This window comes from Falco biarmicus, chromosome 11 (assembly GCF_023638135.1).
Source record: "Falco biarmicus isolate bFalBia1 chromosome 11, bFalBia1.pri, whole genome shotgun sequence".
In the NCBI taxonomy this organism is placed as follows: domain Eukaryota; kingdom Metazoa; phylum Chordata; class Aves; order Falconiformes; family Falconidae; genus Falco; species Falco biarmicus.
This window is the reverse complement of record NC_079298.1, coordinates 9606254-9630666: the sequence shown is the minus strand read 5'-3', so window position 1 is coordinate 9630666 and position 24413 is coordinate 9606254. Positions and strand designations below refer to the sequence as shown.

Sequence of the window (24413 nt, the reverse complement as noted above, 5' to 3'; positions counted from 1 at the left end):
GCCCGGAGACGCCTCGGCCGCGGCTCCAAGGCGGCACGCGCCTGCGCGGGGCGGGCCGGGGGCGGGCGCGGGGCGGGGCAGCAGCCCGCGCCACGAGCCATCTCGGGAGCGCGCTCACAGCGACAGCTTTGAAAAAACAGCATTTTCGAACGGCCCGTGGCCAAATGACTAACGCCCTTTGGCGAGCAGTCTGACTGCGGCAGGGCTGCGCTACCCCAGAGCGATTCTTTCAGGCAAAAAAGCGGCAAAAAAGCGGCAAAAAAGCGGCAAAAAAGCGGCAAAAAAGCGGCAAAAAAGCGGCAAAAAAGCGGCAAAAAAGCGGCAAAAAAGCGGCAAAAAAGCGGCAAAAAAGCGGCAAAAAAGCGGCAAAAGTTGGTTATTTGAATGATAAATTTCTTCTGGTATTTTTACTTCCCTGGTAGCAGTCTCTCCAGCTCAAATAGTCAGCTCTTGATTGCTTAACTGAAAGATCCTTCACATTATCAGTAATGTAAATTTAAGCACATCGCTTTATGTCTTTAATACTCAACAAACGTCAATGGAGAAAAGCTGCACAAACTCCAATGCCACAAAGACACTACTGGTCTTAACAAAAAACAAAAAAACCCAACAAAACAAAACACAAAGCTCCTTAGCATGAGGAGTGATGCAAATAATCAATTTCAAGTCCATACACCTCAGCTGAAAGGAAACTAGTTACCAGCTCATAAAAATATCTCTTTATAAGTTTGCTTTAAAGTATTTTAGGTATATGAAATAAAATGCTTTATTATAACAACTGCTTTATACACCAAACATTTAAACTTAGTGTTAAAAAACCCACCAACATTCTGCTATTATCATTTCATTGACAATTAAAAAGTTGGCAACACTTAAAATATTTATACATATTAAAAATAATTAAAATCTCTATTCATCCTTGAGTGCATACATGATGTCGTCCTGGCTGATATTCAGTCGCACCCGCATATGAAGATACTTTTTACTCGACTCCAGCAGCAGCAGCCTGCAGGCTCCAAGTCTTGAACAAATTGCCATCACTCCTGACAGCGTGGGGCTTTGCCTGCCTTCCATTCTACACAGCGCTATGTGTTGACGATAGATCTGTTTTTTTTTTTTTTTAAAAAAAAAAAAACAACACACAAAGAGAGGGTGGAGAGAGAGAGAGAGAAAAGGACTCTGGTCATGTTTATCTCCGGCTGCAATTGAGTATGCCAAGGTGAGAAAGCAAGCTTCCTTCTCTCGCAGTCTGTGGGAAGGGAGGAAAAACTAGCCCCACTCTATCCAGCTGAAATGCACACACACTGCTGGTTTAGCACAAACTGTTAGGACTTTCTCAAGGAAGCAACAATTCAAAGCTATAGCTTCCTTTTTTATATAGCCAAAAAGCAAAACAATGAGCAACCTACCTTGCCTGCAATTTCTTAACTAGATCGTTTTATTTGTTAATACACCTCTTCTCCCCTGGACTATGTGGACTAAACCTTACCCAGCTGATTAGGGCTGACACACAATTAATTATTGAGTGATTAGCAGTTCACTCAGATGTGATCTTCAGGCCCAGGAAACACGTCACACCAACTACACATATGAAAGATCGCGACTTAGAAAGGCATGCTACACCTTTAAGCACAGGAGAATGCACTTGTTACAAATCATGAATGTAACAAGAATCAGTTGGGGTCTTCTGCTTTTCTATTTAGAAAAAGCAGAAGAAAACCCTTTTGGTGTTAAGAGGAAAACTAAGGGAAAAGTGTAACAAAGCAGCCTAAAATATCCTTTGAAGTTCAAGAACCCCTGGCCCAGTGTATCTGTGCAGTCAACTGATACAGATGCTCAGGAGCCAGAAACGGATTATGCAATTAAAATGCTTGTTTACAAACCTGTAGAACCAGATGAACCTAGCAGGTTATCTTATATATAAATAATACATCATTATAAATGTTTTTATAACATTTAGCTTCCATACTATGAATCATGAAAGGGACTATGCGCACTCTTCACAGCTCTGGTGGTGCCAAGTGTTTTATGGGTCTACTAAAAAAATGCAGCTACTAGTGATACACCCGCCTCTGTGGAAACAGGCAGCGCTACAGAAGTTGGAATCAGCCTTCAGTTTTCCTCCTTGAACTATGCTGCCTGATATTTTCAGGTTCTCTTTCATTTTTCCTGTTACAAAGCATGTTTACTGGAGGCATGTAATTTTTTCAGATGCATGCCAAAAAAAAAAAAAAAGTTAACCACTCTGTGATCCAGATCACTTGTAACATTAATACAACAGCCAGTGTTTTCAATTGTATGTATTTGGTTCCATTGAAAAACTGGTGGTTGCATTCAATTAAGAATTTACACCTGGCCTGGACAGCCATGCCCCTGCCATCATATTGTCTTCCATCAAATTTTCAGAATAAAAATCCCAAGTATTTAAATACATACACTTTTGCCTGAATCTTGACAATGCCTCCCTCTATTTTAAGGAGGAAAAAACCAAAAAGTGCTCCAAAACATGAACATACCTCTTGAACTGTTGCCTCCTCAACTCCTGCCCTGCGAAACTCTGCCAAAACTGCTTTCAGAAATATTTGTTCATGCAACGAGGCATTCCTGAATATCAAAACAAAGCAGATAAAAATTAATCAGTGAGGTTCAGAAGTTACAAAACATGAGGATGAAGTCTGGAAGGGAAATTGCTTGGTAACCACATACTTAAGTGCAGGTTATTTTTTACAGGGGCAGTTTATGTCAGCTAGCCCTTATATTACAGCCTGCAACTCTGGCACCACACTGCATTTCACCTCACCCCTCTGTCAACACATCCAAACACAACATCTCATTCCATACATCATACACGTTCTGGTTGTTATGGTCAACCTACATTTATGAATTAACAAATGAACATTGAAGTTTTCAGGCACAAGTAGCACAGCAAAAGCAGTACTTACATATCCAGCAAAATATCATTACTTGCACCCCTTAGTCTCCCCCCGCAACCCTTGATGAAACATTCTTTTTCCTTTGACCAGAAATCGGTGAAGCGCTTCACCAGTTACAGCCTGTGCAGACCACAGAAGGGTAACAGAATTCCTCACAGGCATTCCTTCAGGAAACCTTTTGGAAGTCCTAACAATCTATTGATGTTAAAGAAACCAAACAGGAAAGCCTTGCATTCTGCTCAGACACCTGTGGCTGCACATAAGCGAGGAAAGACGGTGAGTGGCGTAACACAAGCACGTATGGAGAGGGGAGGAGTTGACTCTTGAGGACCCAATGCCTAAACTACACGTATCCGACGGGTTTTTCCTTCAGCCCAGCTCCAGTATGCTGAATAACCAGTACTGTTTGTAGTTGCGGACTCCTGAGTGTACCCTCCAGATTTAGTTCCAGTGGAAGGAATTCAAATATATGTACGTGGAAACTGCTGTACAGCAAAATAAATGACAATCAGGAAATTTCAGCAGCGCCCCCTCCTCTTCTAGCTGTGCTGCAAGGTTTGTTTTGTATGATGCTTCAACAAAGCATGATGCATCAGAGATTCCCAAAGAGTGGCGAGGACAGATCCAATGTTTTTGAAAAAGTAGCCCAGTGGAAAAGAAAAGACACAAAAGCCAAGAAATTCCTCTGAGAAATGTTTTTACCTGATTACATTTATATATGGTGATGAAAACATTTCATCTATGGCTTCAGTAATGTGGGCCATCCTGACTATTTCCTGGGTTCTCTTTCGGCTAGCAAACTCACATATCTCAGTGGCCCTTCTGCAGATATCAAGGCAACGCCTTGCATCACCAGACAGTGCTGCAACCTGAAAGTAAACATTGACAGGTTTGTAGCAATATTTCCTGTAAGTTGAGGGGAAAAAAAACAAAACAAAATTAAAAGAGTTCAGCAAGAACCAACAGACAAAGAAAACCCCAAAACCCACCTGACCACAAAACAGGACAGCAATGCTACTGTGAATGATGCTACCAGAACCCCTGATTTTAAATAGCGATCTTATTGACCAAAACCAACACAAGCAACCATCCTATACTCCCATTCCAATGTTGTCATCACAAATTCAAGACTGAGCTTTTTTCTAGAACCACAGAAGTCAGAGGCTAAAAAAAAAACAACCAAATTCAGGAAATCCAATGTGAGCACTTCAACTCCAAAAGTTTTCAGAAATAAAATACCCTATCACAATTCAGGTTCAGGTGGGGGGGAAGGGGGCAAAAAACTCTTCAGTTTTTCCGTAACTCAATAGAATGCTGACATTAAGAGCACACTAATATTTTTTACTAAGTCTCAAAGAAACGTCTGGGATTGTGAATTTACATTCACAAGTGCCCAAACATTTTTAGGTGTCTGAAATTTCTGTAACCAAGTATTTCTTGAAACCCCACTTGTGGTTCACAATTTTAATAAAGCTGTGAGCATTCACTAGATACAGTACTGGCCTAGTTTTCCCAGTAGGTGCTGGTAACACATGAAAACATTAGAACCCAGCTGGAGCCAAGAATGAGAAACTCTTTAGATAAATCTAATTGCAAGTTATTTTTCTATATTTTCTGAAGGAAAATACTGCAGATTATTCAGTCTGCAAAATTATCACTACTACTCTTACAAAAAGGTGGTTCCTTCATAACAAAACAAATGCTTATTTTTACACCTCTGACATTTAGGAGTACTCTTTTCTTTAATGCTACACTGATGCTTAGAAGAAGTTGTTTAAGCATATAGTGGTTGACAAATGTTCTAACAATTTAAATAGATTATTTTCATGTAGAATTGCTAACATAGGATACTAAGCAATGCATACATCTCAATTTGAGAAGCTACTGATTCCTAATGCATTATTTATTTTTTTCTGCAAGTGAGTATTAAGACTGGCATCAGAGTAAGTACTGTCTGTTATACCAAGGCTTTAAACACCTTGAGAAAGAAAATAGGGGTATTTCCACTGCCACTGGCATACCAGGGTTTTTTTCAAGATCATCCAACGACTCACATTGTGCCAAACACTGAGACATCTTATCATTATGCCTTATCATGACTCTTGTTGTCGTGCCTCCAGCTCCTGGAATATACTCCTGCCTTCTCGAAGTAGGTGGAAAAAGCAAAGACGCTGCTTTAGCAATGTTTCCTGAAAAAATACCCCGCTTACTTTAGAGAGAGCATAGTGTATGATCTCCTACTTGTGCCCCACTTGTCTCCAATACAGAACACAACCACAGAACCCGGTCTGACTACTGTTACAAAGCTTTCCCAACAGTGGTACACACCTCGCCCCCAGCCCCGGCCCCTTTACCTAGCACAACACAAATGACACACAGCTGTACTGTGCTTACCTTTCTGGAAACCAGCTGAATTGCATCCTCTTCAAATGCCTTCAAGTTGTTCAGCCTGGATGAAATAATTTGCTGTAACTGTTTGTAGGTGTAAGGCTGAAAGGACATTCTGGTGAGGCCCTATAGTAAATAATACAATACAGTTAAAAGCATCTGTAGTGCTTGAAAACTCTCAACTGCTCAAGCATAGCTGGTATTGTTGGTTTAATTTTCTCTGGTGGGAGCAATTCCTTCTCTCACATTCTTCCCCTCCAAGTGGTATGCTTTAATCTATTCTTCCACTTTGTATTTGTGAAATAAACATGCAAATCCACAAAACTGTGACTAAGTGAGGACCACTGATTGGACCTCCCCACTGAAAGGACTGAGGAGCAAGTGTGGCTACTATTAGAATTCAAATTCCTCTCACAAAATTTGTAAGCAAATTTAGAACCACCTGATATGAAAATCTTCTGGTTACAAGAGATTTTTTTCTGATTGTAATACAGTAACAGCAGAAGTTATGACAAAATATCCACCTGTCCTTCAGCAAATCTGTATACATGGATAAGAATCATACTACTGACTTCACATTAGCAATTAGCCAACAATTACAAATCCTCTTCTGCCTCAAGCTAACAGAAACTGCTTTAAGATGAGAAGAACGATCTACATTGTAGATGGTGCACAGCCTTTCATATTCCACAGGAGGCCCGAGTTTTGCATTTCTTATGCAAAATTCTTTTCTCTCATGACTATACAGACTCAGCTGATCTGCAGCTTTAGCAGGCGGGGGAAAGCAATTCACATGCTGTGGAACTATTTTTGAGTCAGAGGGATGGAGAGAGGCACAGAACACTTTTTGCAAATCACTTTTAGAGCAGTGATGAAGAGACGAGTTAGGAAAATGTATTCAACAGAGATGCAGAGGTGTAGAGTGCACCCAACTTTCTGTCCAATGGTATCCAACAAGGAAAATCTACCAGCTGATGATGGCAAATAGAGAGAAGTAACTAGGTGTCTGGAATGAAAGGGGAAAGAGGAAAGGAAACCAGAAGCGAATTCTTCTGAACTCTAGAGTAAGCAGCTTAACCATGAAGCATGGCATTTGATTACTCTTAATATGATTAAACTATGTTTAAAAAGACATCTGCACTCTTAATTCATTCTTACAAGAACATAGTGTACTTACACAGCATAAAATCTGATTAGCAAGCTGGCTCCACAACTTACTTTGCTAAGATTTATGTGTTCGTTATCAGCCCTCTGGAGAGGAAATTATAAAAGCATCGTTCAGCCTCTGATGTAATGACTCCTACTTTTCCCCTGGATTACTTCTGATTGCTTACAGTATTTAATCTATTATCATGTTATAGCATAGCAACAAAACTGTTAGGACATACCAGCCTGCTAGATACTCTGTTCATCATTATTCTCTCCGGCAAGTCCATGGTGTTAGCAATGGCCAAGATGATTAACTTTGAGTGCTTCCGAGTTGGCCAGTCAAATAAATTGTACATCACATTCTGCTTCCGGGTCCACAGAAGATCAAGCTGCAGAGACAGAAAGAGAATTAGACTGAAAAAGAACAGCCTTGTATTTACAAAACCTGATGGGGGTTTGAGAGAGCTACTAGCTCTGCCACAGAAGACTTCTTATGTGATTCTGCACAAACTGTCTCTGTTGTGTTTCCTTTATCCATTTACTAATAGGACTGCATTTTCTGAATTAGGGCTCTAATCTCTTTTGGAGAAGCACGGTCCTACTAGATGCTTTGAAAGTATTCATCACAGTAGAGTGATTAAACAGCTGGAGTTTTTAAACACTACTCAATACTATATCTAACAACATTCAAAGACCCTCCACGTGAAAAATTCAAGTAGCTTATAGCAAAAAAACAAGCATGCATTGGTTTATTAGTGAACATAACGCATTCAAGGAATTTCAAAACTGGACACGACTTATTTTCACTGTGTTTTCTCACTGGAAAAGCAGCAGCTTCCAGACAAAATCCAGTTGAATTATATGGTATTTAGGACTTGACAGAACAATTCATTCCATGACTTGGACCAAAACAAAACGTAAAACCAATGTGAAATCCAAGGCAGAGAACAATACGGCAACAGGACACTTACCCATTTAGATTCAGTTTTCTAATAAGGCTAAGAAGAGCTATTAGTTTGTCTTCTCTCCAAAGACTATTTCTCTTTTATATCACATATACATGGATCTATATGTATATATATATATATATATAGTCTAAGCATGAACAATTTGTCTTTTTCCATCCTCAAAAAACTCATTTCTTACAACACTTCCAGGAAAGAAAAGGAAGAATTCTTTGTCTCACCTCATCCACTATCAGCACTGTGGTCTTCTTCTTTGGTCCGGGTGTACAGAACAGTTTTTCCAATAGTACTGCAGCATGGGTTGCTGTCACCTTCTGACCTGTCAGTAACTGGACAAAGATTAAACAACGTTGCAGGTTAATCACACCAATAGGAAGTTTAACTCTTAACTTTTCTCTACCAATCAACACCAAACATCTGAATGGTGGTGGGGTGGATGGAGTAACAAAATGAAAAAGTAGCTCATAATGCATTCAGATCTACTAGAACCTGTCCATAAAGGAGAACAGAAGCCAAAGGCACATCACTAAAAAGGAAGGCCAACACAATTTCCTGCAATTTGTCTGAAATACAGATGTGTTAAGAAATCCTGAACCCAGTCTCAGGACTCTAAACCTAGTACCTCAAGGGTGTCTCCCTCTGAATGCAAAACACCTATTGAAAACCTAAGTCAGTTGACAAGAATAGCCTGACTTCAGTAATCTTGGGACTCCTACTAAAATATTAATCATCAGCAGGATCTGGAACTAAGTAATTTATTCAACCCTAAGCTAAAAACCCATCTTCTACAAGAACTACTTCTACAATAACCTACGTGGGAAAACAGATGAGCTGACAGCTGACTGTACATTACCTCTTCCTTTGCAGGTCCAAAGATATACAGCAATTAAGGCATGGTATTTCAAAAGTACACTATATATGTTAAATCTATTGTTCAACATAGTTCAGAGTCAAGCTGTAAAGCAAAATAAACATTGTATTTGAAAATTGTATTTGCTTTCCAGAATACCCTGAAAACTAACCTGAGAATTCAATAATTATTAAACAAGCCAGAGCATGACAACAATGTATAATCTATACTTGCTTCATGTTTCCAATTCAGTCAGGACAGTGTGAATCAGTCATACAAAGCAGGTGGATCCCAGAGGATCCTGATTTCACAGCTCTGTAACTGGGAATCCAATATACCAGAGTTCAGCATGTTGCAGTGGAATTGTCACACTACTGCAACCCCAGTTAATCTTATCTCCTTCACCTGTCCAGCCATTCCTGTACCTGTTCCTTCTCTATAGAACTTTCCTATGAGAGTGAAGTAACTCCAGTAGTGAACACTCCATAATTTGCTTGTCATGCAAAGAAATATCAGCAAACTGGAGTTTCAGACTAACCCACAGCAAGAGACAGGGCAATCAGAAAAGTAGCAGCAGCCTAGCTAGGGTACTTGGATAACAGCTGAAGCAGAAGGAATCGGAGAAATAAATCATTCATTTGACTACATGCTCCCCTGAAGGATATTTAATTGGGCTAGCTTAAAGAGCTCAGGGTCTGTGGGGGGAAGGGCAACAAATTTTACTGCCAAAGGCCTATTTTTCTTTAATTTTAAAATTTTATGCTGAACAGGATAGGAAGAAAGAGTATTAAAATACATTAACATTAGCATGAAATAAGGTAATTGTCATGAAACTTTTCACTATGCTAAAGAAACAGTCACCTGGCTACAACAAATCCCTCAGCAAGACACTGTCTATGCTGGTTTGAGGAAAGGGTGCAAATATGTAAACTTAGCTCCCAGCTATGAGGACAGGGGTATCAGAACAACGTACGCCACTTCCTGCTCAGATAGAAGATGTCAAATAGACTGAGTGGAAGGTTATAAGAAACTGGAATAGATGCTTCAGAAAATCATTTCATTTCCAGGTCACTGGCTTAAAGTTAGCCTAAACTGACAAAGCTCTTGAGCGATTGATTACTGTCTAACACCTAATGGCTGATCTTAATCCAGGCCTCAGAAGGTTAATTCACACCTGTACAAAAGCAAGCACAGTCAGTAAGCTCAGACTAGTTTGTCATGAAAATCTGAAATGCAGTATTGTTGACAGAGATGGCCCCTCTTTAGCTGGATTGTTATTATGACAGACCAATTGATTGTATTGTAATTGATTGTACAATTGATTAGTAATTATTCTACTGCCACACTGACTTCCAGAGTTGTCATCTCAGTAACTTTTTAAGCATACATGTGCAGGAAAAGTTATAAAAGGGGAAATACAAGAAGAATCTGGTTTAGATTTTTTTTCAACCTGAGTGGACGTAATAAATCAGGCTACTCCCCACCCACTGCCCTTATGCAGCTGAAAGCAAAATAGTTCCAAGAAGTTGGCCATGGCCTTAAAGTTAATTATTTTTTAAACCTGCTCTAAGATAAAAGCATACAGTCTCTCAGAGGGACTACTTGGAAGTATTGATATGTTGAGTGCCTTGAATACTGTAGCACATTGAGGATCTGAATGGTAAAGCATAAGATCTCTTCTTTCAAACCAGAGAGCCACTGAAGAGGCTTTACTTACCTGTAGTATCTGCACATAAGCTTGGTGAGGGTCAGTCAGCTTCATGCCATTGATCTCTGCAAACTGGAATGATGGTATGTCATCATTTTCTGCAGCTTGCTGAAGACAGTGAATTACTTCATGAACAGTTGCAGTTTTACCTGTTCCAGGCACTCCAGATATGTACATGCACCTACAAAAAGAGAATGCCTTTTTAGCAGCCTGAGCAAAATATAATCCTCCTAGGATTAATGAGCTGGAGTTCCTGTGCTCTGAGACCAACCCTGAATACTACTACCCTGTCACTCCAGGCAATTCCCTATATTTCAGTCTTCATTTGCAAACTGGGACACATAACATTGGAAAATCATGAGGATTTTTATTATTCCTGAAGCAATTAACAACTTAAAATACTTTATAAATGTAACTTACTTTTTTTTTTTTTTTTAAAAAAAAAGGTTTCCCAGACATCTAATATTGACTAGTTATATTTTGGTCTTTAATTTGAATCTGTACAACAAAGGAGGCTACATTATTTCTATGCACAACCCTTCCTAAGGAAGAAAAATACCAGGAAAATTCAACTAGGAACTGTGATTCAGCCAAACAATGATAACTTTTTAAATAAGTGTAGCATCGTCTGACTGCTGTTATGCCATAGATAGACATGATCTCAGTCTCATCAACAAACTCACCCTCCTGTACCATCAATAAGTTTACTTTCCACAAAGTTATAGATATCCTGGAATTCTTCCTCACGACAAGGCAGAGATTCTGGGATAGCAGAAACATGCAACCTTTTGATGAAAAAAAAACAAAAAAAAAAGAAAAAAATTAAATAGGAGATACAAGGTTTGCATTTTCGCAGTTCTACCTGAAGGGCCTACTGAGGAAAACAAATAGCCAGATGCTCCACCTTTCACAGTTGTCTGTAGTTTTTCAAATTTATCTTACATACTTACTTTTAATACAAATTACTCTTACATACAGTCTGAACACCAACGTCAGGTATCCCAAAAGAAATAGCCTAGTTTCTCTACATGTGCTTTCAAGTTTTAAGGTGGCTGAACAGTCATCTTTATAAACAAACGGCATGAATATGCAGCAGTAAAGACCTAGATGTTTTAATTCACAAAAAACGTGTAAGTCAACATAGAGGTCGGGTAAAAGAGGGGAGACCACTTATAGGAAACTGAAAAACCTAAAACTCAGTTTGAAAGATACAGACAGTCCTGAATGCCTTTTTTCTTCCACTGTGAACATCTACCATACCTGTAAAGCTTTTTCACACCCCAAGATGAGACAGATATTGTGCCTTTACACTCTAAAGCTAATACAAGAGGATCTTTGTTTTCCTAATGTTGCTCAGAATAGAGACAGATACCTAATTCTGAAGAACTTAGCATGGACTAATTATAGCAATTTGAAATTGTAAGAGTAGTATTGTAAATACCACTAGTATTTGTAAATCTAGTATCGTACAATCAAATCAAAACAATCGGCATTTTTACCAAATTTATTCAAAACTGTAAAGATGACGTTTCCCTATTTCAGCATAGCCTACTGCTATCTATGCATACCTGACTCAAAAAAAAGATTATTTTTTCCCCTAAGCAGACGTTACCTTAATCTGGCTTTTTCTAGTATAGTAACTGGTTTCTGTGCTTCACAGCTGCGCCTGGGAATTTCAGGAGTTGCATTCTGGGGTGTCTTGGGTGTTCCTGGTAAAGGCTGCAATGAAAAGTTACAGCTTCAAACAGATTTTCTACATACAGCTATTTCTGTTGGAGACTGATCATTCATTCAAGTTTCTCAAACATTACTTAGGCACAAAGACTATCCAGGGATGCCAGAGTACCAGATGAACAAAGAAACAGTCTTTACAAAGGAATTTACCAAATAAGCCTCATGGCCTTTTCTTCCTCAGGGAAAAAAGAAACTGGAAAGGTGGTAGTAACAAAGACAGTTACATCTTTTAACTGTCTGAAGTATTTCTAAATTGTTAATGCTTTTCTGAAATGCTGTGTTAAATTGATCCAGTTCTTAAGAAACAGCAAGCAACTAGAAATTGACCACCTGAATTTCACTGTCCAAACAAAAAAGCCACACAATAACTTTATTCTTCTTCTTTGCTGTGCTTACAAGTTACACTAGGTTTTCTGTGTTAGACATTTCATAAGTATAGAGTAAAAATTAGCCACTGACAGTATGTACCTGGCTATGGTGCCGAACACTGTCTTAATGAGTCAGGTCTAAGATTCACATAGTCCGGTATCTCATCTCCATCAGCGGCCACAACATTATGAGAAACTGCTGGACACACTTTGGTGCATCCATGAACACCACAGAGCAGCCCTTTAGCACTGGTAACCATCTGCACATTAGTAAGCTTTCAAGAATCAGGACAGCTCTACTGCCAAGAGCAAAGTTGGTCTTATGGCTTTCTGCTATATATATAGACTGCACTCTATGAAGACTAGAGAAACAGAACTTAAATGTCTCAGTGCACAGCTTACAATAAAAGTAAAAATGATGGCCATAAACAGATTCATCAGTTTGTTCCACTCCAGCCCAATTCAATATTTTCCCTGTTTAGGCCAGAGTTTTCTGATCAACATTGTCAGAGCATTCACAAAACACAAAGTGTTCTATACGTTTGCATAACCTACTCATACCAAAGATCATACGAATCCAGATGTTTCATTAAAAGCTAAGGGATTCAGATATTTAACTGTGGTACACAGGCATCAAGCATTCAAATAAGTGGCTCAGAAATAATAAGAACAGCAATTTTATATAGAACCTTAGTTTTTTCCAGAGTCTTAGCAGGAGTGTGAACTGAAGACTTCCTTGAAGATTTTGGGGTGCTGCATGTTCTGCTTAATTTGGTTTTCTTTTCTAGTGTACAGAGCACATCATTCTCCTCTTCCTCACTACTTGAAGAGTCAGAGCCATCTGAGCTAGTCAGAAAATCCTTTTTCTCTAGTTTATTTAATACGCTACGAGAAATAGAAATTACATGAGTTTTAAAAAATACATACGCTACACACTACAAAGAATCATTTGTACATTTCAGCTTTTTCTGTAGTTATCATAATCAGCAAGCCAATATTGTTGTCCACTTGAGCTGTTAATTTTCCATGGTTATTTAACAGACTGGTTTAAAGGAAGTCAGTTTGCTGATGAACACCATGAGTCAACTTAATGTTTCTGAACACAAGACAGTTTTTATTTACACTGTAATTAAGTTGTACTTCTAGAACCATTTGCATTTTAATATTAAGCTGGACAAACTCTCAAGGCTTCAAGCTACCAATAGAAATCTGAATCAAGTATCATGGATACAAAAGTTTACCTGATTTGCTCTGAAATACGAGCATATGTTTTCTGTGCACATATTCTACGAGAACGAGGGATCAGTAGAAGGTTCTGACAATTCTGTGCCAAATATTCAGTGAAACTGTAAAGAAAGAACACAAAGCTATTTGTATTTCCTCTTTGCATCACACTTACAAGGATGGAGAGGCCTTTCAAACTTCAGGCTCAATTGTTACGGCTGTCAATCCAGCAAGAATTCTTGCTTAGTTATTTACAGATTGGCTACGGCATGGATACTGGCAGCACAACTTCCTCTCTCCAATATATCTTTGCCAAGGAAAAAAAAAAACCAAAAACAACAAAACACCCACAAAATATTTACTATAGTTCATTCACGGTCTGTACTGTAAAGATTTTTATAGTAAAGCATGTTTCTATAAAGCTTTGTGAACCAGCTAAGCTGATAAGTCTAAAGAGAGACGCAGAGTCCATGCAAGTCAGAATTACTAGCTGCTCTGTGATGCTGTGACAATAGTGACTGCACTAGCATTAGTTCAAAACAGATGTCTCTGACTTGGGCCCTATCAACATCATACCAATTCGTTGTGCACCCTCAATCAAAACCAGCAATTTGTTTCATACTGACTAACAGCTGCTACATGTTAACAGCTTTCCCTCACTTCCCCAGTTAGACACACATACATCAGCGAAGCGCGCTGAATAGATGGTGATACAGTTGAATTAGCAGCCAAATTATTTTGCAAATGTAACACTGCCAAACTGAAGGGACAGGGCCTCGGAACAGTTGTGGTTTTGTTTGGTTGGGGGGGGGCGGTTGTCTGTTTGTTATTTAGGGGGTGGGTGGGCGGGTTGGGTTTTTAAGAGAAAGAGGAGACAAATAGGATTTTCTTTGGGCATCTCTGATCTGCCCTTTGGTATAGATTTTTCCATTTGTGTTTCAAGATTCCTTTGTTGTCTTCTTGAGCACTTCATCCGTACCACCGAAACTTTTTACTGTTAATACAGCTTTTCTACTAGTTCAAAGAACACAAAGAGATAAATTACAAACATGTTAAAAATTTGTTGATCGTTCTCAGAAAAGTCTTTAGCTCTAGAAATACCACTGAAATGCCATTATTTTATTGATGAAAAGTAAAATGTTTTTATGCTATACATGACAAAAACTTGAGTGCAGATGCCAAGTATTGCATCCATATCTTTACTTTTTGAAAGGAGGAAAATGACTGTGTTTTGGCTCCTTGCAACACTTTATACAAGAAAGTCTGATCCATTCTTCTCCTGCCCCAACTTAATGGAATTTTTAAAGACTGTGTGAATATATACCTGAATAATTATGCTTTTTGATTTCTTTTCTACATAAAAACTAGCATGGAAGTATATATACAATTATCATGACAACTCTCACGAGGTCAATCACACCCCTCTCTACAGTTATCTCAACAGTCACAAGTAGGGGATACTTCAGCCTGTATGACATAGGTACTGCAGGGAAACAGATTTTTATCTATGTCACTGAGTACAAACCATAATAATTAACATTGTTTCAATTTCCTTTCATATTATCCTACCATTCCCATTTCTAACATCTTCTCTCTGTTCTTGTAACCATGCACTGTTGTTTGCATCCATCTTTGAAGTCGACTCCTCCTACAATCTCCCCAATCATGTGTTCACCTCCAAGTAAGATGCTTTCTAGAGCCTCACCACAGTGCACTCATGACTGTTTAGACCATCCCCTCTCCTCTCAGTGACCTCAACGGGCAAAACATGGTACACACCGAGATTTGACCTGCGTTTCTCTCCAAAAGTCTTTCATAAGTGTGCTGTAAAGAGAGCTACATACAAATAGAGATCCCATAGAAAAATAATTATAGAAAAGCTATCACTTACGCTATAGTACCATTTTTCACAGGAAGATCCCCGGCTTTCCCACTGGAGTATTTGACCTTAGCATAGGATGATAATTGTACTGTATCACTAAACCACCGCTCTTCAGTAGCAAAACCTGACTCTGACTTATCATCGGTGCGAGGCATTTTTGGTGGTGAGCCTAAACCGCCAGTGATTCTCACTTTTCTTTTAGCAGCTGATGGTTCTAACGGTGCTATAGCACCACAGTCGTCATCCAGAAGTTTCAAAATTTCACATCCCATGAGCCTGCTGTTAAGAGATTGTGTGGGACCTAGGAATCAAGAGCAAAATGAATTTTTGTCAGGCTTTAATATAGCTGGTTTGGTTAATGTTCAGAAGACATGAAACTACTGGTTCAGTGCCTGTCATTTAAATGAAAGGAGATGGCATTACACTCCAGGAACAAGGAACTGAATCACCAGAAGGCATGCACTTCCTCTAAAAAGATGACCAAGCAGAATACAATCCGTTTTTTAAGTTTTTCTAACCTGCCTCCACCACTTACACTTAGGCTTCAGTTTGAAAATATGACATGTAATGTAGGATCAAATGTGCTTATTCAACCAGCCCAATGTAAACATTCTAGCACACCGTTAGTCAGAAGATTAAAGAAAGCGAGGCATTCTGACATCAAGTTAGGCTGACTGGTAGCATTTCAGCCAACAAGCACTTTAATTTAGACTTAGCGGTTACAAATAAAACATTTGCAACAGCAACTGGATATAAGCCGTACAGTTGCTTGAAATAACAGACATAAAAAAACTAATGAACCCAAAAGGCTTGGGCTAACCCCAAAGCCTGAATAAAGTAGCTGAAAATACTCACGTTGAATATTGAATGAATACCATTGTTTGAACTACCCAAAACAAACAGGTACAAAACATACTACATTCAAAACTACTGAATGGACAGATTACCATACACATACCGTTTAACTGTAACTTCTTCCTTGCTGTTAGAGTTCTGGTGCTATTAGCCACTCCTTGTGAACATCCCTTCTTCCTGATGGAGGACTTGGAATCGCCATGTTTTGATTGTACTTCCAACTCATCATTTTTTGTGGCACTCTGAACAACGCTCTCTGTCTCTTTTTTCAGGAGGGAAACGATGCCTGAAGGAGTAAATGAGCTTGAAGAGTTTGGGCTGTTACCTCCTTTCTTGCTAGCTTCTTTCAGCTTAAGGAATGTGTCAGAGGACAAAGTCTTAAAGCATTTTCCATCCCAAGACTGTTTTACACAGAAAGTTTGTTTCTTGTTTAGTGTAATAGGTAGTTCCTCTTCCAGATGTAGCGGTATTACCTGTAAAAACAGAAAATACCAAAACACACATATCTTAACATTTACTGTTAATTTAGCATTCAACTATTTTCTTAGCATTCAGCTATTTTCTATTCACATCTATCTTATTGTTGGAACTTCTGCAATCCTTCATTATAAAGGGCAACACATTCAACCTACATTTACACCAGTGTAAGTTTGTTGCACTACAGGACTCCCATTCACACTACTACTTTCCATGCAAACCTCCAGATCAGCCGGCTGTCAAAAAACAACATCATTTTGGGATGAAAGACAGACAGAATATCAAGTTTTCAACTATCCTGCCCTACGATAAATGCATTAACGAATACTCATCATTAATTTGGTTTGGGAGGGAATAAAGTAGCTGCTATTCTATTATGCTTTTCAAATTGTTTCTGTTTCTTTGTTCGCTCTGTTTGTAGAGGGTTTGCAGTACGTACCGTGGTCCTTTTAATAATGGTCTCCACAGGTATATCAGTGTCATAGCCAGGAACTTTATCAAAAAAAACCTCTTGGGGAGACACCTTTCTTTTAAGCAGCCTCCGTTTATTCTGAGGTATCTCTGTAATATGAGAGAACCACTGCACAACTGCATGTTTATTCTGAGAACCTGTAACCACAAAAGAGAGTCACTGAACATTAAGAATTTTACTGGATCGCAAATAGCTGTTACGAGACCTCAATGACTTTAGCTGAAATGCCATCAAGAATAGAAATCCTCCCTGAACACAGATGAGAAAACATCTGATAAGAGATTACAATTCCCATTTTCTAAGCTAAATTGTTTGAGTTGAGACTTAAGGAATGAGATAACACCTACACAAGGTCTCAATCACAAAATGCCTGGAGACCAGCTCCAGACCACCATTTCACCATCACAAATAAAGACATTCTTTATTTGAATAGACGTGATCTAAGCGAACCCCGCTAACCAAAAACGGTGACAAAAGGAGAACTAAGAAATTTCAGAACGTTATTTGCAATGTCAATGTTATTTCAGAAGCAAGCAAGAAACATTTACTTACTGCCTAACAAACTAGAGAATCCTGCTGTTGAAATAACTAGGAGAAAGTCTGAATAAACACTACAGATTACGTATGGAAAGAGTTAAAAGAAACAGTTGGAACATTTATAATTAACCATTTAATATTAAGTTACCCTCTACATTTTAAGGTGTCCATCTTTGAAAACAAAGCCACATATCTTTGACAAATTGTTAAAGATATATAACAAAAGGAAAATCTTGTTTTCAAGGAAGTTTCATGGGTTTCATTCCAGTAGGAAAAAAAGAGCTGAATGTTATGGTACAATAAGTGTGCATTAATAAATAAATAAGCTGGAGTGCTACATAAATACATTAAAAAAAAGTAAACTCTCAAACATTATTACATATTTCAAACTCTCAAAATATTATTACAATGGTCCAAAACAAAAATCAAAAGCTGTACAAAGAAATCAGACATAGCTAATGAGTAGCTCCTAATGCAGACTCAGACACAGTCTTTGTATCGCTCGCCTTCCATAATTTATCTTTTCATAATTATTTATAAACAAGTAGTTCTACAAAGGACAGAAGTAACCAGCCTCATTTACTCAGCCTCGAGGCTTATCACTAAATTACCTGGTATCTAATAAGATGCAAGCTCCAGGGCTGCAGTACTCTTGCTCCATTTAGCCTCTCCAAACACTAAATAAAGCATGAGCTCACACTGTCTTCCTCACAGACCATTTATTTTAAATTAGACACAAAGCAAAAAGATTGTAAGAATTCAATGTTTCTAAGTTCTCCATTTATCTATCAAATTTAGTTGAAATCAGTGATCAGCCCCAAATATTTGGGGAACATGTGAATACCGATGCAGTGATTACCAAAGCTTAATTTCACTAATAGATCAGGCCAGTGATACAGGGTTAATGCTACCTACATCCCCACGAAAGAGATAACTTTAAAACGTTTCATGATTTCTTAGATAGGAAGCAAATATTTATTTCTTTTACCATCTTCATATAAATTCAGGATTTGTGCCACAAAAGGTTGATCTGCATTCTCTCCTTCTACTAAAACGAAGTCACCAAGCTGTACACAGGTTTCTGTTCCACTGCTTTCTGATGTAATAAGGATTCCCCTAGAAAGCGATACACACATTGCGGATTAAAAATCAGGATTTCATATTCTTCATTAGTTCACATATCACTAAAGCTGACGGCCTGTCGGTTTTGTAGCTAGTTATGCCCCCTGTTGCAAATATGACAATTTAGTTTCCCCGATTAAACGCTTTTATATATATTTCAATTAAACAGTTCTTACTCACAGATTTGGTTAAATGCTTTTGCTTATACATTATACAATCTATAATTTAAGAGCTTCGTGACAACATTTTTCTTATACAGTGTCATGAGACAATGCTCAAAACCTCACTCATATCCTCACCGATTGCCACGCTAACCTGAACGATATCAGAAAGGTAAAGAAACCTTCATTGTTGAAGTTTCTCTGGGCAAGTTAGAAATAAATGTTATTTACTTGTACTGGGAAGTCCTGAGTTTCCTGTCTAAGCACATGGGTCTTCCACACCAGGAGTGGATAATTTTGCTTTGCTGCCGGGTGTTCATGATTCCCAAGGAAAAGCTAAAAGAAATAAACAAGTTATTTTTTTTATTATTTAAAAATAGAAGCCGGAAAAGGCTCAAGATGGCCCACTACAGAGACATGCCATCTATTCTTTCAGTGTGCATAGGCCTATTCAGGGAAGCCTGCCTTCCTCAAAGCCTGCAGGCGCCTCTCCCCCGAGGGAGCAGGAAAAGGGAAGATGTTTAGCTGTGGATTGGTGGATGCACTGCAATTCCTCGGCTAACACACCCGAGGGACCCGCCGCGATGGCCGGGGCACACCGCCGGCCGCTTTAAGACCCTCGTGCTGGTTTTCGTACACCATCGCAGCGACCAGGCGGATTCGAGTCAGAAACGTCTCGGTTATGCTCAGGTCTTCAGTTACTTTGGTTTCTTTCCCTCCTAAGTAATTACCCCTCTGGAAACCAGCCGCAGGGCTCAAGAAAACGCCACACACCCCCAGCGCCCTTCCCCCTCACCGCCCCGCGCCAGCCCCCCGGGGCAGGGCTCTCCTCAGGGAGCCGGCTGCCCGCCGCCCCGGTGGGGCCATGGCGTCGGAAGGGGCCAGCAGCGCGGCCGGGCCGGGCAGAGGGACCCCGGGGCGCCCCGACACCCGCTCCCAGCGCCACGGGCCCGCCCCCCCCCCCCGCCACCCGCTCCCAGCGCCACGGGCCCGCCCCCCCCCGGGCCGCGGGACTCACTCACCGCGGGGCCTCAGCCAACCTCGCGCGCGGCAGCGGCAGCGTGAGCTCCCGCCAGCACCGGGATAGAATCTCGCGCCAAAGCCCGGCCGGAGCCCCGCCCACCGCCCCGCGTGCGCACAGCGCGGAAGAGGCGGGGGGAGGCCGCGCGGGAACGGCGCCATGTTTGCGCCTGGCGGCCCGAAGTCGCGGGCGGGAGGGGCGTTATGGCCCGGAGATAAGATGGCGGCCGGCGGCGCGCGGCCCGGAAGCGGAAGCGGCGCCTCACAGACGGGGCGCGGGGCGGCCTGCCGCGGAGCTGTGTAGCGGCGGCCATGGCGAACCGGACGGTGAAGGACGCGCACAGCATCCACGGCACCAACCCGCAGTACCTGGTGGAGAAGATCATCCGCACCCGCATCTACGAGTCCAAGTACTGGAAGGAGGAGTGCTTCGGCCTGACGGGTATGGCGGGGCGGGCTGGGGCGGGAGCGGGCCCGGGCCCCGGCCCGGCGGGGAGCCGCGCTGACGGCCCGTCCCTCTCCCAGCCGAGCTGGTGGTGGACAAGGCCATGGAGCTGAAGTACGTGGGGGGCGTCTATGGCGGGAACATCAAGCCCACGCCCTTCCTGTGCTTGACGCTGAAGATGCTGCAGATTCAGCCCGAAAAGGACATCATCGTGGAGTTCATAAAAAACGAGGACTTCAAGTAAGTTAGTAGCTTGATTTTTCCTTTGTTTGGTTGTCGTATTTAACGAAACTGTCCAGAACAGCCAGGGAGACTTCAGTGCAGGTTTTAGCTTCCAGTAGGCTCTGATAAACTCTTCTTGCTAAAAAGCATATCTTTCCCTTTCAAGCCTACTCCCCTTGGCACTTGGGCTGCAGTGGCTTGCCTTTGTGGCATGCGCTGTCTGCAACAATATACCTTAGCCTGAAGTATTTAGAACGAGGTGCATTAAGGGAGCAATATTAATCTAATTTTCTTTCAGTCTTTCTTTCATGTTTGTGAGTGGTAATGCACCCTGTCTGTAGATTATGTATGTATACTTGACTATATAATTATTATTTTTTTACGTGTGTGTATATATACATATACACATAGAGTACATGAAGGAGAAAAGCTAAACAGTTGGGTATTTTATTTGTTTCAATGCACTGATTTTCCTCAGAAACTTATGGGAAAAGCTCTTCTTTTATCTCAGTTGCTAAGTACACAAAAACCTCAGATACATGACAAGGTTTATTTTCAGGTACGTCCGAATGCTTGGTGCATTGTACATGAGATTGACGGGCACTGCCATTGACTGCTACAAGTATCTTGAACCACTGTACAATGACTATCGAAAAATAAAAAGTCAAAACAGAAATGGGGGTAAGCACTCTTACTTTTTCTTGTTGTGGTTTCTTATTACCACATAGGTGAGCTTTTATTAAAAAAAAAACCCATCCCGCTAGATAAACATAAGTACTCTATTTAGCAATAAAGCTTAAAAAATTGTGGCATAACCATCTTCTTGAAACCTTGCTTTTACTTATTCATCTTTTGGATAGTCTGTTGCTGGTCTTGCCAAGTGGTACAAATGCGAACTGCCTTGCTGATTTTACTTACCCCAGGTGCTTGTGTTTTGTGTTGGGCACTGAAATGCAGTTCCATAAATACCAAAGAAACACCACTTGAGTGCTGGTTTAAGCGCTGTGAATCTGCTAATCCTAGCTGTGCAATAATTTCCTTTTTGCAAGACAGGCCTAATGATTTTCCTCATCTTTGAGAATTATTTTGGAACTGTTGTTTCTACAGTCCACTTGATGTAAATTGTCTGTGGTGTTTTATCTTTAATCTTCTTTGTCTTTCAAATGGTATTTCCCCTCCCCAGAATTTGAACTGATGCACGTGGATGAATTTATTGATGAACTACTACATGAGGAACGTGTATGCGATATCATTCTGCCTCGATTACAGGTTTGAGAAAGCAGATGGTTATGGAATTCTTAACTGCATCTGCTGCAGTAGTTTTATCAGCTACTGGCTTGTTGCATAAAGCTATGATACAGGCCCTTCGGGCACACAAGATGCCTCTGTAGGTGTTCTTACTTGGGTTGCATCAGATAGAGTCTTAATTTCTCCTAGAAACGATATGTTTTGGAAGAAGCTGAGCAACTCGAGCCTCGTGTTAGTGCTTTGGAAGAAGACATGGATGATGTAGAATCTAGTGAGGAAGAGGAAGAGGAAGATGAAAAGGTTGGTGAACTGTTTTGGAAAGGGATTAGTTAAAGCTGGTGCTGAACCACCACCACAGAATGCTTTATGGCCTTTGAGAAATACTTGAGGGGAGCCACCAGGAGGCTGCTTGCAACTCTTACACGTCTCCGCTTAACATATTTTCATATAAGCTGCTTGTGAGAACTTGCTAGATTCTGAAGCAGTTCTGTAGTGGTTTGTGTTTGTTAGGTTTTTCTGCCTCCTGAAATTCACAAATCTGGACCTGTTCAGTGTTAAGCGTATTTCAGATAAATGGTTTTACATACATATGTAACGGAGAGAACTGAAGGTGATGATGAATGTTAAGTTAACCATCAGAGTAAATTCTGCTGTACTTCCTAAGAATCAACAGTATGGAGAGGTGGCCATAGTAATCTCCAGTTGGCAAGCTTTGGCAGTACTGCTGACTTCTGAGTATGAAATACTTGAGGATGGGGAACCTTGACTGCATGACTCTTGTCATTTATATTAATTGTTCAGAAATCTGTTCTGATAGATAAAAACCTTGATGAAACCTGACTTACAGAACCTTCTCCCTCCACCCTTGTTTCCAGCTGGAACGAGCACCATCTCCTGACCACCGCAGAAGAGGCTACAGAGACCTCGATAAACCTCGCAGATCTCCAGTTGTGCGATACAGGCGGAGCCGAAGCAGGTCTCCAAGAAGGTGACATAGCTCTCCTTGAGCAGTGTTTTTACCTGTCATACTGCAGATGGCTGCAGCGAGTGTAGAAGTGAAGATGACGATTTAGCCAGAATCTTTTACGTCTTCCAATTCCTTTAGCTGCTTTCTGAAGTAAGGAGTTGTGATGCACAGCCACAGTCAACCCATCTGCCTGTTTCTCTAGTCCTTCAGTAGTGCTTGAACTAGTTTTTACTGATAATTAGTCAGGAAACACTCCTCACTAACCTTATTTGCTCACTCTAGTAGCCAGTCCAGAAGCATGTACTGCCTCTTGTGCAGCAGGCCAAGCGCATGCTAACTGAAGGCATGGGGGAGTGTGAGAGAAGCCCTGGTGCTGGAGAATATGGGAAATTAAACAGCTGGTCCTGCTTGTGATTTTTACGACTTTTTCTTTTCTCCTCCAATTACAGGCGAAGCCGCTCTCCAAAGAGAAGAAGGTAGTCTTTTATTCTATCATTTAATCTTAGAACGCGTGTATCTTTAGTATGGCTGTCTTAAAAGCTTCCTTCCTCTCAGTCCATCTCCACGCCGGGAGAGGCATCGCAGCAAAAGCCCAAGACGACACAGGAGCAGATCCAGGGAGAGGCGCCACAGATCAAGATCTAAATCTCCAGGTATTTTTGTAACTTACAGATTAACTCTGGCAAGTTTTTATCAGCAGAACATCCACGCCAACAAAAATCTGTGTCACAGTATCAAGAAGGCAGCATAGGTGCTTAATCTGGCTCATAAAACTGATAGCGATACTAAGCACAGCTGGAGAACTCCTTTAATACATGCAAAATTGTCTTTAGTATGTTTTTCAGGTATTTGCCAGGAGGTTAATTAGAGTGCCTAATTAAAACTAGCGTTGTTCTGGCATTATTATCTAGGACACTTGGTTACTAGAAGCAGATTGCATTAGCAAAACAAAAAAGAATTCCAGGGTCTATGGAAGTAACTTATGGTTTTTATCTCATAGGGCATCATCGTAGTCACAGACATAGAAGTCATTCCAAATCACCTGAAAGGTAAATTTCTTAAGAGTATTTCTTAAGAGTATCAGTACTGCTGTGGGAGCTCTTACTTGCCATTTAATCTTGGGGATCAAAGGTCTTACAATGTTGGATATGAAGTATTTCGTACAGTACCTCCCTCAGTGTTGTAATCAACTTATGCTGTCTGCAGTTGACCATAGAAAACACCACGGTACTTCTGTGAATCACCTTGGTCTTTCAAAACAATTCCTAGTAGTGTTGTACGGCTCCTCTTACTTTCTGTTTCAGATCTAAGAAAAGTCACAAGAAGAGTCGGCGAGGGAATGAATAACAAACTAAATCGACCACACAGTTTAAGGACCTTGAACTGCAGTCTAACACTGTCCTGTTTGCTTTATGGGACAGATGGATATGTACTGGCTGCTTTAGCAGCCCATTTCTTTAATCCTTCTTCTGTACAATTGTTGTTTGATTTATTGTGGTTTTTTAATTAAAAAGAAAGGTAAGGATAGTAGTTACTCATCCTCATGACAGAATTTGAGGATTGTTTTTAAATTTTTTCTCAAGGCCTGTAAAAACTAGTGAAACGCAATAAAAAAAAAAGGGGGGGTTGATCTTTAAAAGCTCCTTGCTGTTTCTTTCGTATTTTTTATAGAGTATTTTCATATTA

General features: G+C 40.4%; 2 protein-coding genes across 2 annotated transcripts; one reads left to right on the top strand and one right to left on the bottom strand.

Annotated features, from left to right (window-relative positions):
• Positions 1-491: 491 nt before the first annotated feature.
• ORC1 (origin recognition complex subunit 1) lies at positions 492-19993 on the bottom strand. The gene is made up of 17 exons (XM_056355810.1): positions 19848-19993; positions 19057-19161; positions 18531-18658; positions 16973-17142; positions 16160-16529; positions 15211-15502; positions 13337-13441; positions 12785-12980; positions 11606-11712; positions 10677-10778; positions 10003-10174; positions 7657-7764; positions 6710-6859; positions 5328-5447; positions 3636-3802; positions 2517-2604; positions 492-1104 (listed from the first exon to the last, which is right to left on the bottom strand). The coding sequence occupies exons 2-17, from the start codon at positions 19143-19145 to the stop codon at positions 910-912; spliced, it is 2559 nt and encodes an 852-aa protein (XP_056211785.1). The 5' UTR covers positions 19146-19161; positions 19848-19993; the 3' UTR covers positions 492-909.
• Positions 19994-20101: 108 nt separating this feature from the next.
• On the top strand, positions 20102-24369 carry PRPF38A (pre-mRNA processing factor 38A). The gene is made up of 10 exons (XM_056355812.1): positions 20102-20287; positions 20371-20530; positions 21072-21193; positions 21696-21781; positions 21950-22060; positions 22636-22748; positions 23177-23203; positions 23283-23380; positions 23728-23776; positions 24032-24369. Exons 1-10 carry the CDS (start codon positions 20158-20160, stop codon positions 24072-24074), a joined length of 939 nt encoding a protein of 312 aa, XP_056211787.1. The 5' UTR covers positions 20102-20157; the 3' UTR covers positions 24075-24369.
• The last annotated feature ends 44 nt before the right edge of the window (positions 24370-24413 follow it).

Excerpts from the sequence above, each read along its gene's own strand:
- PRPF38A (XM_056355812.1), top strand. The coding sequence starts at position 20,158 with ATGGCGAACCGGACGGTGAAGGACGCGCACAGCATCCACGGCACCAAC. Across the intron at positions 20,531-21,071 it reads ATAAAAAACGAGGACTTCAA|GTACGTCCGAATGCTTGGTG; the intron begins GTAAGTTAGTAG and ends GTTTATTTTCAG. Across the intron at positions 21,782-21,949 it reads TCATTCTGCCTCGATTACAG|AAACGATATGTTTTGGAAGA; the intron begins GTTTGAGAAAGC and ends AATTTCTCCTAG.
- ORC1 (XM_056355810.1), bottom strand. The coding sequence starts at position 19,145 with ATGAACACCCGGCAGCAAAGCAAAATTATCCACTCCTGGTGTGGAAGA. Across the intron at positions 10,779-11,605 it reads CTAGAAAAAGCCAGATTAAG|GTTGCATGTTTCTGCTATCC; the intron begins GTAACGTCTGCT and ends TTTCATCAAAAG. Across the intron at positions 1,105-2,516 it reads AGGAGGCAACAGTTCAAGAG|ATCTATCGTCAACACATAGC; the intron begins GTATGTTCATGT and ends AAAAAAAAACAG.